Source organism: Ascaphus truei, chromosome 2 (genome assembly GCF_040206685.1).
Source record: "Ascaphus truei isolate aAscTru1 chromosome 2, aAscTru1.hap1, whole genome shotgun sequence".
Taxonomy (NCBI): Eukaryota; Metazoa; Chordata; class Amphibia; order Anura; family Ascaphidae; genus Ascaphus; species Ascaphus truei.
The window spans coordinates 351387685-351399802 of NC_134484.1; the positions used below are offsets into that span (position 1 = coordinate 351387685).

General features: G+C 42.5%; 1 protein-coding gene across 1 annotated transcript in view; it reads left to right on the forward strand.

Annotated features, from left to right (window-relative positions):
- The window catches only part of CREB5 (cAMP responsive element binding protein 5), a 370960-nt gene that overhangs the window by 23523 nt on the left and 335319 nt on the right, over positions 1-12118 (forward strand). Inside the window, exons 3-4 of the mRNA XM_075586852.1 lie at positions 3346-3366; positions 4388-4410. Of these exons, the coding sequence (XP_075442967.1) occupies positions 3346-3366; positions 4388-4410 (44 nt within the window). The remainder of the gene's footprint in view (positions 1-3345; positions 3367-4387; positions 4411-12118) is intronic.

Genomic DNA, 12118 nt, shown 5'->3' on the forward strand with positions numbered 1-12118 from the left:
CAAAACGCAAATGGTGAAGTATGTCATATACAAATGTAATTGTGATAAGGAGGTAAGTATTCTGCGTACATCAATATAGGACAATATAAGCATTCACGTGCAACATTGCACGAAGTTACCGCATTGCAGTCATCTGGGTGTAAGGTAAGGCTCACTGGTTCAACAGCTGTCGTTAGCGCGACGTCATCAGCGTCTTTTTATGCCTCTGCGGTAGTTACTATTGACCTAGTGCGTTCCGTGTTTACTCTACACGCTACCCATAACATCATTGAGGTGCGCGAGCGCCGGGACTGAATGCCATTGCTGCATACCGGTTGATCTGGATACAGAGAGAGTGCCTCAACACGGACGTGCACTGCTTGCTGTACGGACTCCCGCATTTGCGGTTTGCACACAGTGCCTCACTCCACACAGATGCTCCGGTCGGTGCGGTGAATCCATCAGCTCAAGGACTGCAGCTGCAGATCGCGAAGACGTCCAGACTGTGAGAGACGCTGATGACGTCGCGCTAACGACAGCTGTTGAACCAGTGAGCCTTACCTTACACCCAGATGACTGCAATGCGGTAACTTCGTGCAATGTTGCACGTGAATGCTTATATTGTCCTATATTGATGTACGCAGAATACTTACCTCCTTATCACAATTACATTTGTATATGACATACTTCACCATTTGCGTTTTGCGCTTTCCTTGTGTTTTTTTCTCTTAGTTTGTGTGAGTGCTGAGCCACTCTCTGATTTTGCAGCACACGCCACAACAAATGGATTGTATGGTTTGAATTACACTTTCATAGTAGAGTAGTACCTATATGTAGTAGTCTATTTGTTTCATTTAGCTCTATTGTATAAGGGTGATTTATATGGTACACTATAGTATATAGTAATTCACAATATTAAGGTGTTTTTTGGGTTGCGCACATATTTCTTTATTATATATATATATATGGACCCTGAGAGGTTTGACATCTTGTAACATATCAACTATTTGTTGGTCCAATAAGGGGTATCACATTACCTACTTATCAGTCACACAAAAAGTTAATTTTGAGAAATATTATGCAAAATACTACGGTATGTTTTGATACACCAGATAAGGTTGCATATTTAATTATATCATTCTAATTTCAAAACTATGTCTACATTTTTTTTCCTGCATGCAGTACGCCAAAATAATTTTTTGGGAATAATTTTATAAATCAGTTTTGAGAGATTTTTAAATACATGTGTGAGAATAAGTACTTTCAATATACTTCGAATTTCACTATTTGCGAAAGAAAGGGACTTGAATCATTAATTCAATGGTCCGATCTAATAATCAAGCCGCAGACAAAGGAGGGTTGTAGTTGTACAGAACAATGATGATTATATTTTGGAAGCGCATACAAGATCCGATTTCATAAACTTTGGATCATTGTCCAACTTTGCAATATCAGATTGAACTAAGGAATATATTACAGTTGGCCTACGATAACAATATCATAACTAAAAATTAGATTTTTTTTTTCCAACAACCTGAGATTCCAATTTAATATCATTTACCAAAAATCCATAACTATTTTTAACACCCACCTGGAAGACCTATTATTTCAGGTATTGGATCATTTACATCTAATGTGCCACAATAGGTAGATTTGTTTTTTTACAACATTATATGGTCAAGCTCACGTCTTATCCCAAAGATACTTCACATGTACTACGACTTTTAAAAAATGTAAAGGGGGAACCCAATGTCTTGTGATGTAAATCCAGTGTGCTGATGTATACTTTACGTTATGATCTTGGATTGGAGGTTACGTGTTACTTTGGTCAATCTGTAAATATGCTCCCTTTGCAACACGAGTTCATTTTGGATTGTACAAAAACACAATTATTTGGTTTCAGTCTCAATTTTATTTACAGCTAGTGGGCACTGCCATGGGATCCAGATTTGCACCAATATTTGCATAAATATATTATATTAAAAGATAAATATCTTTTTTTAGAATTTTGAGAGGAGTCCCATATGTGGCACAACAATCTGTTCAAAGAAATCTGTTTTTCTATTGCAGATACATAGATAGCATTTTAATAGTTTGGAGAGGAGATACATGCATTATAGTCATTCATTACATATTTAAACAATACAGATAGAGGCCTAGTTTTTACTTTTAATTGCGTATTAATTGTATCTCCAGACATGGAAATCCACAGTTAAACCTAGTATAAAAAAAACTTAACGGTTTCCGGGATGTTAAAAGTGGCCATTATGTCCTTAGATTAAAAAAACATTCCTAATGGTCAATTTAGACAAATTCAGATAAATTGTTCCAGGGCTATAGATTACGAATCTCAATCGTTAACATAAAAAGAGTCATTTCCAACAAAAGCATATCCCCTATTTTGGGGTTCCTCAGCTTAAAAACAGGCTAGAAGTTTAAATAGAAATTTACTTTTGAGGGAAAATAATCAAAAAGGGGAAGATCCAAGAACAAATTGGAATTACTTAATTTATTGTGAAATACAATTGTGCAGCTCAACAAATTCACAATAATCCTAAATAGAAAATCTTGGTGTGCAATACACTTTTGTAAAATAAATAACCTGTACGACCCTGTATTATTTACAAAAAATCCAGGAATAAAAAATATCTTCTAGCACCTATTTTTTTTTTTTTTTAAAGAACTAGTTAATACAGTATTAGCTATAGTGAAGTGAATGTATAGAAAAAGCCCAAAAAAACACCACTGAGTGAATTAATACTGTTGTCTAATAGTCCAAAATTATAATAAATGTGATAATACAACTCTTGTATATGTTCTCACAGTCCAGGGGGAGCATGAAAAAAAGGAGAAACGACAACACCAACTCTAAGTGCAGTAGAATGGCACAGGTGGGTAAATGTCAGGCTGAAATCTTGGCTCTAATGTATGCCTACTCACAAGATTAAAATGCAATACGGGCACATATGCTGTGGTCCTCAGGAACTCAGGACAGGCTATCACTCTCAGTGTTGGTGAATGGGTGTACCTCAGTAAAGAAGGGATAGCTCCATAGCACAGATCAGTATATAAATAAAACTTTATATTAAAACATGTAAAAAACGCACTTACAAAGAATCAATATTAAAAAGGTACTCGCAAGTGTTAAGAGGAGACTGCGCATCACACTGCTCACCACCCCGCCTCTTCTGAACGCTCTTCCGGTCTCGGATCAAGATCCTGGGTCAGTTGCCAGCAAGCCGATGGTAACTGCTTGCTGCCTCACGTTCTGTCCCCCAAGAATGACATCACTCCCTCGGCTTCTGTGGATGAGCTGGTAGTCTGCAGCCTCTCTCCTGCTTCCTCCACTTGCTTCTGTGCTCAAAGATAGGACCGCCCACTCTACGCGTTTTGCCCAATCAAGGCTTCATTAGGAGTGTCACTCATATGTGCCCGTATTGCATTTTAATCTTGTGAGTAGGCATACATTGGAGCCAATATTTCTGCCTGAGATTTACCCACCTGTGCCATTCTACTGCACTTAGAGTTGGTGTTGTCGTTTCTCCTTTATTTCATGCTCCCCCTCGACTGTGAGAACATATTCTGACGTTTTTGGACCCGTGGAGACAGGCCCTACCAGAGGGTTTGAGCAGGGAGTTCCGACATCTTTATTGATTTGTATTCCACATTTACAATATATATATTTTATCCATTTTGTTGTTTTTCACAACCTTATTTATCACTTTAAGAACAGTGAGCACTCTTTACTGTTTTGCGCCTAATATTATCACCTTCACTTGTATAATACAATTCTTGGAAATTATGCTGCTCTCAAACCACGATATCTTCCTCCATTTAAAAATTTGTTCTCTTTAAGATTGTTGAGGCGCAAAACATTCCATGGGACAAAAATTATTCAGAACATAGTACAATTCTGATAAATAATACGTGAACATGAAAAAAGATGCTGAATGAACTCACAATTTGTGTATTAAAATCAAGCGTTTAGGTATATTTTGGAGGTCACTGCATCTAGTGTGAGATTTCCCAGCAACCAGATTCTCAGATCAGGATCTCGTCTCTTCAAGTATACTGTATCAAAGAGAGAGAAAAACACTTTGTGAAAAGTTTACTGTACAAAACATGCAGTATAAAAATGAATTGCACTCACAAGATGCCCAAAGAATAAAAGCTTTAAGTGTTGTTAATACGGAACACCCACGCAACCTGTGGCTCCGGTTCTCTCACAGACGGCTAACTCCAATGTTTCAGCTGCTAGGGGATCTTTTGCCCACCGCTTTACTACTAGTCAGATGCCCCACAGTGTAGTGAGAATTACAAAATGGCCGCTAATGATCTGTACGGAGTCCTCAAATATCCAAACGAAACTCAAAACCCTAAGGGTTGGCAAAAGACATAGGGTTTTCAGGTTTAGTTTGGAACTGTGAGGATTCCGTACAGATCGTTGGTGGCGATTTTGAAACTCGTTAATAACTGTTTGGGCACCCGCATTCCTTGTCTGCATACATCATCAGGCCATCATGTGACACCATATCACACACATCAGCAAAACTCAGGACATACACATCCTTGGTAGAAGAAAATGCACAGCGGCTCACCATTTTGGAAGCGTTTACATGGCGGCAAGCATTTTTCATTTTTATGTGCTTTCCCAGATTATATTTAATGTATTACCATACACTCTTCATTAGTTAAAACGTACACTGTGTTTTAAAAAGTAATAATATTTCTTGCCTTTTGCGCCTATTTTTGGCCAACTTTAAATTGTGATGTTATTGCTGCAAACTGGACATTTGCACCCATGCAATGAGTTTGCTCTACAACTCCAGTCTCGTTAGTCAACTCTAAATATCCCCCTTTGTGCTTTTTAAAGAATTAAGCCCCTATTTTGACACATGCTGAAATTTTAATAAGTCTTTCTGGTGTATAAAAATTCAACTCTGGCTCTTGCACCAATTGTTGTTTCCAAATTTCCCACGATTCCTCTGGACCCTGTAACTATTTATTTGTTTCCAGGCGTGTCCTCAGAAGAGTTGTTCTTCTTGATATACAGTATTAGGGGTAAACTTTCCAAGGCTGTTCACTTTGCCCAGGAACCACTGAACCTCCTTCTTTGACTGCGAACGAGGCATTTTTTTCATGTGGCTAACATTTCTCCTTTGTCAAGTTTGATACCTTCATGGGAAAACGTCAAAATTAAACGTTAATTCTTTAATCCCAAAAATGCATTTCTCCCTATTTAATCTCAGGTGTGCAGCTGCAGTTGCCTCCTTTTGAAGCGTACAATCGGAAAGCATCCAAGCCCTTGAATTAAGTCCTGGAATTCCAAAATGAGTATATCATAACTAGGTTGAGTGTAATCTTGTAATGAGAGGACCCGCTTTACATCTTCCCTTCACTGGAATATCAGAATAACCTGATACTTTAATTTTTGTTGGGCTCACTTTAGGCTTTCCTTTCAGTCTCCTATATTCTTTTTCAGGCAGCATGTTAGCCTGAGCTCAAGTGTTCAGTTTCAAAGGAATGAGTATTTGATTAAGTGTCATTTGTTGTATCCAGTCCCTCTCAGCAGTGCTTGTTTCCAGCAAATCTACAGTACATAACTTTCTTGAGACGGAGACCTTTCTGCATCTGCGATTTACAGTACTTCGCTAAATTATTATTTTTTGCCACATTTATGACAGAGCTTACCAAAGGCTGCACTTTGTTTGTGGCCATACTGCAGCCCCCACTTCCCACATAACCTTCTATTGATGCTAGAGCCCATACCAGTGGCTCTCCTCACATGTGATTTAGATTTTTGTTGTGACTGTCTTCTTTTGTATTTAGGACATGGATAACCCGTTCAAATGAATTCAGCCTGTGCTTTCAACGTTACTGCCTTGTATATCTTGAGAGTTTTATCTAAGGTTAGATTGGGTTCATGGAGAAGTCTCTCTCAATACATTTTCTTTGAGGCCACAAAAGATTCGATCTCTGATCACAGACTCCGTTAATTCATCATCAAAGGCACAAGTTTTACTCCGTGTCAGCAATTCAGTGACATATTGCTCTATTGTTTCGACACTTTTTGCATGCATAGAAAAATTTGTATATCTTACAAATCAAATTTCTTTTTGACTTACAATATTATCCAAATGTTCTCAATAGTTCCCTTAACTTCCTACTTGTTCCTTCTTCAAACTTAGTTATTTCAAATGAAGCACCCCTTTCCCGGGTATTCCCACGGTGTTGGGGAAAGGTGTACCTTGTGCCCACCTTTTGGTAATTAGGATGAATCGTGAGCTTCTGCTAAGATACGAATTGGGGTACTTACATCAGAAAGTATGTCGCTGCCATCTAGCCAGATTTTTCATCAGTGGGCCCTGGAATGTCAGATACCTCCCCGGTAGCCATAGGTCAAGTTCCTCGAAAGACCACGAAGTCTGAATTGCGCCTAGCTCTGAGACAGATCCCTGGGTTAGCAAAAGTCTATATCATTGGCCGCCAGCTAGACCCTGACAAGGTGTGGGGTGCAGTTATAGCCACAGGAAAATTCTGAAATAATGTAAGAACACCAGGGAGAGGGAGTGGCTCAGTGAGTAAAGACACTGACTGGCACTGAGTTTGAAGCAGGGGAGCCTAGTTCAATTCCCTGTGATCAAGTCCTTGTGACCTTGGGCAAGTCACTTTATCTCTCTATGCCTCAGGCACCAAAAACATCGATTGTAAGCTCCACGGGGCAGGGACCTGTGCCTGCAAAATGTCTCTGTAAAGCACTACGTAAACCTACCAGCGCTATACAAGAACATGCTATTATTATAAATTACTTCAGATTAGTTACTTAACATTAGCTATATGAACTAGGGCCTGCCAAGGATTTAACCCCTTAGCTCTACTCCACTAAGATAAATTCTAGCATACCGCAAGGGTGCTACATAAATAAACAATGCTTTCTTTCTCAAAACACGTCAAGATATTGATGATATAACTTTATCGTCTATCTCCTCAGCTGGTATGGCCAGCAAAAAGTTCAAATCTCTTCCTGAAGCTTTTCCAGTTCCCTGCAGCATTGCCATTTTGCTGTGAGGTTGATAGGGTATTGCAATGCATCCATTACTTACTCAAGAGTAGCGAGGGGCACAATGTTTATGCAGATTTGTTTTTACCTTGGATCGGACGATTTCTTTGGTCAGTGGTTTTCCACAAATCAGTCTCAAACAGGGTGATTTGACTTTTCTGGATTTTTTGAAGTGAAACTTCTTTAGCTGCGTGAATTAGTTGATTGGAGACAGAAGTCAGTGGTGACGGAAGTGACATCTCTCCTGGCAGAAGAGGCCGTCGGTGTTGCCAGCTTCCACCAGGAGGCGTCACCGCTCACACATACACACTGTCACGAGGGAGACTCCAGAAGCGGGTAGGACCTCGGTGGCTGGAAAAGCGGGAGCAGGCAAGATTGTTGGGGTCACGGGCTGAGGTTGGTGGCAAGCGGCATGTCGGATCGTCGTGGGCAAGCAGGGGTCAGTGGCAGGCAGCAAGCAGGATCGTCATGGGCAAGCAGGGGTCAGTGGCAGGCAGCAAGCAGGATCGTCATGGCAACATGCAGAGGTTCAGCAACAGGAAGGCAACAGCAGAACATGGAAGCAGGAACTGGGCAGGGGAGCAGGAACTGAGACTACGGAGCAGGGACAGGTCTGGGACTTGATAGCAGGAAACAGACTGGCGAAATCTAGTTAAATAGCAAGGGCCTTTAATATGAACAGGACTTCAATACAGTACAGGACTGGTACAGGAACAGATACAGGAACAAGCTGTGGCGAAAGCATAGGCAATGGCATGGAGTCTGACATAAAGCATCAGGCCATCGGTGTTGCCAGCTTCCACCAGGAGTCGCCACTGCTCACACACACACACACACACACTCTCTCCCTCTCCTGAACACCCCCTCCCTGTACCTCCACATGGGGAGGGGAGAGGGTGGCTGGCTCGGGGCTTGCAGACTCGCCAACGGCGTCTCCAGACCACTGCTGGGAGAGCCTGCTTGAGATCCTCCCCCCCCCCCCAAACACACAGACACACACAAACACTGACACACACTGACACACTGACACTGACACACACACAAACTGGCACACAGAGACACTGGCACACACAGGCACTGGCACACGCAGACACTGGCACACATAGACACTGGCACACACAGACACTGACACACACACACACTGATTTCAAAATCCATTCGCAGAGTTTTTACAATCCGCCAACGGATTGCAGAATCCACGGATTGAATTCTTCAAAATCCGTCCGCATTGTATCCAATGAATCCGTCCGCATTGTATCCAATGAATTCGTCCGCATTGTATCCAATGAATCCGTCCGCATTGTATCCAATGAATCCGTCCGCATTGTATCCAATGAATCCGTCCGCATTGTATCCAATGAATCCATCCGCATTGTATCCAATGAATCCGTCCGCATTGTATCCAATGAATCCATCCGCATTGTATCCAATGAATCCATCCGCATTGTATCCAATGACGGTTTTGAATTAATCCGCACAGATCGAAACTGGAACAATCTGTTGACGGATTTTACACAGCGGAATGGATTTTGAATGGAAAGCTCGAGACATTCCAGGATTTTGACAGTTTCGTCCATCGCCACCCAACAGCCTTTGGGGCTCTGTTGCTTATTGCTCCACTTCCTTTGTCTGTCTTCTGTTCCCAGCACCGAAAACAATAGCAAAGTGACTTCTCCCTCTCATTCAGCACCTCTGACACCATGTAATGATCTTTGTAGGTTTATAAAGCAGTAAAACATTAGAATGAGAAAAACAAACATTTAACAAGCAGCCGCCATCTTGTGGAGCAGTTTTGTCTGTGCTGCATCAAATGATAACACCCCCCACCCCCTCCCCTACATCACTGCTAGGGATCCTCTCTCAATTCCCTTATTAATAACCCAGTTTTTAAAAAAAGGACCTTCTATAAATTATGCTGCAGCGCTGCTCCCCAATCTCCACCCCCCACCCCTGGAGATCTTTCTAAAGCTGCAGGTGTCATGGTGCTTGTTACCGGTGACGGTTCAGGAGAGATGAGCGTCGGCGATGGTAAGGGGAAACAGGACAGGCTTTTGGTGATCCTCAGGCTGAATTCCGGTCTTTGGTGCAACGCCTCCAGTCATAGCAGGCTCCAGGGTTACTGGAGACAGTCTGCACCATGACAGTCTTCAAGTATACCCCTACTCAATAGACTGTAACTTAGGCAGGGGTATATAAAACAGGATCCTCTATTGTAGCAGCCACTGCAGTTGAGCAACTGCATAGGGTTTTAGGATAGGTCCCAGACCTCTGGATGGTACCGGCGTTCTTGAAGTCTTGAGGCCTGGCACTCTGTTCAGATCTTTGGCTGCTGTCAGCCCCAGGAGAAGTAGGCTACAACTGCATGTCCCTACCCAAGGAGGGGGAGACTTGGAATCACGATAATTTGGCGTTCCTCCTCCTTAGTGCAGAAGGGGAGGGGACCTGGACTGCACACAGATTGGGTAACTCGCAGACCATGCCTCACCTCCACTCCTCCCACTCAAGGAGGTTGCTTGAGGGGGGGTAAACCCCACAGGACAGCCTGCCACTGCCTATAACTACCGGGACTTACATGACAGGAGGCAGAAAGTATAGTCTGGACCATTCATGGCTACATTCTATTTTATACAGATACAGTATATCCACAAGGTAAGAACGTACAAATGGTATATTGAGTTTTAAGATATCCCCAGTACTAATTCAACATCCTCAATTTTTTACTTCACGGCTTTGTCAAATATCTTAATATGACAGTCACTTTATAGATGTACAACACAGTCCAGTTCAGATCATAGTATAACAGAAATGTCACTTACTGAAGTGAGTATTGGGGCGGGTGCCTTTTATTATCTTATTCTGTATAAAGCTCCTTGCCTGTAGTCTGTATTTTAACAATTATATTCCCCACTCTCTCTCTCTCTCTGCGTCCGCTTCCAGTTCTCTCTCTTCTTTTCCCCTATCTTTGTCTCACAGTTTCAGTTTTCACACCAGCACCTGCGATTTTTGCACTTTCTGCATTTTCCTCACGTTGTTGTCTCTGTAAACATAACGATTCCAGAATTTCACAGTCATTTATTTTAACCTCTTCAATTCCGGGAGGAAACTGGAACCTGTTTAATGAGCTAGGACAGGGGTCTGCAAACTTTCAAGGAACAAGAGCCATTTTATAAAAAAATTTAATTGTCCAAAATATTCAGAGAGCCGCAACATGAATATTACACTCCCCCAAACACATACATATACTGTACACACACTAATAGGTATATACTGTATAAGCATTAACATACGACAAACTTACTTTAATCAGAATTAGAATAAGTCTCTTTATTTATTTATTTTTCATTATTTTTTCGTGCAAAACAGTTTGTCATTTTCAAATACACAATACATACACATTCACTACCCCCCCCCAAATACAGCACACACACTACCCTCCCAAATACATGCACACACACTACCCTCCCAAATACATGCACACACTACCCTCCCAAATACATGCACACACACTACCCTCCCAAGTACATGCGCACACTACCCCCCAATACACATACACACACTACCCCTCCAATACATGCCCACACTATCGTCCCCAAATACACACACAATTACCCTCCCCAAATCCACACACTACTTACCCCCCAAATACATGCACACATACATATGTAACATGGTGACTCCACTCTGGCTGTCTTTCCCCCCTGCACATAAGTCTTTAGTAGTCTAGGCTGTGACAGGCAGTCCTGTGGGCAATTGACCCCCCTCATGCTACTCTCGTGAATGCCAGAAGTGTGGTGGGGACTCAGGGTCTGTGTGCAGCCTATCAGGGTAAAGACCTTGAGCCCTCCCCTTCTGGTTCCTCAGAGGGGAAGTACCAAAGTTAGTGAGTGCTCTCCCACCCTACCAAGAGAGTGGAGGTGTGTGGCCTGTCTTCTCCCTGTGGGAGAGAGTGGCCAGCCCGGCCCTCATGGCTGGCTGGCTGGCTCAGAAACATCTAAGGCTCCACATTAGAAGAGCCAGCACCACCCAGAGACCTGGGATTCTCTGAGAACCCTGCATCCACTGTATGGATAAGAACTGCAGTGACTGCTTAATAAACCCCTTCTGTTCTGCATACCCCTGCCTGAGTTTCCGGTCTGTTGGGCAGGGGTGCATATGATTGCTTCAGTGGGGACTGCCTCCAGAAACCCTGGAGTCCACTGAAGCTGGAGGCGCTGATCACCAGATAAAGAACATCAGAGGTCACCAAAAGTCTGTCCTGGTCTCCATCCCATCGCAGACAGCTCAGCTCTCCTGGACCCTCACAAGTACGCGCACCAGAACACCGTGTAGCTGAAGCGGTATCTCCCAGAGGGTGCGGGTACATGTGTTACACATTTATACACACTTACATTGGGACAGTGCAGGAGGCATGCCAGCAGCTGGGGAGATGCCGGGTGGCAACAAGAGGCCCGACCAGCACTGGCCGGGCACCCCCCACAGCAGCACAGTGAGGAGAGCCGCATGTAGGTGCTGAAAGAGCCGTATGCGGCTCGGGAGCTGCAGGTTGCCTACCCCTGAGTTAGGACAACTGCAGATAATAAAGCAAAAAATAGCAAGAGGTTGTTACAGCATTTATAATAATATTTGTTTGTTCTTGTATAGCGCTACTAGTTTTTACGTAGCACTTTACAGAGACATTTTTGCAGACACAGCCCCTGTGGAGCTTACAATCTATGTTTTTGGTGCCTGAGGCACAGGGAGATAAAGGGACTTGCCCAAAGTCACAAGGAGCTAACACTGGGAATTGAACCGGGCTCCCCTTCAAACTCAGTGCTAATCAGTGTCTTTACTCACTGAGCTGCTTCTTCAGCCCTGTAATATAATGTATACAATAATTTACTGTATTTTTAGTGTGATCTTTAAAGCTATATAATCATCATATGTAAAATGGCTACACATAATATGACTCTTAGGGGCTTATTTTGTATCCAGTGAAATGGACATTTTTGACTGATATGCCCCGTAGGGTTGTTAAGTATGCAGTATATCACTCCAAATTCCTGTTTTTGTTTTTTTTAGAAATAATTACTATGCACTGTC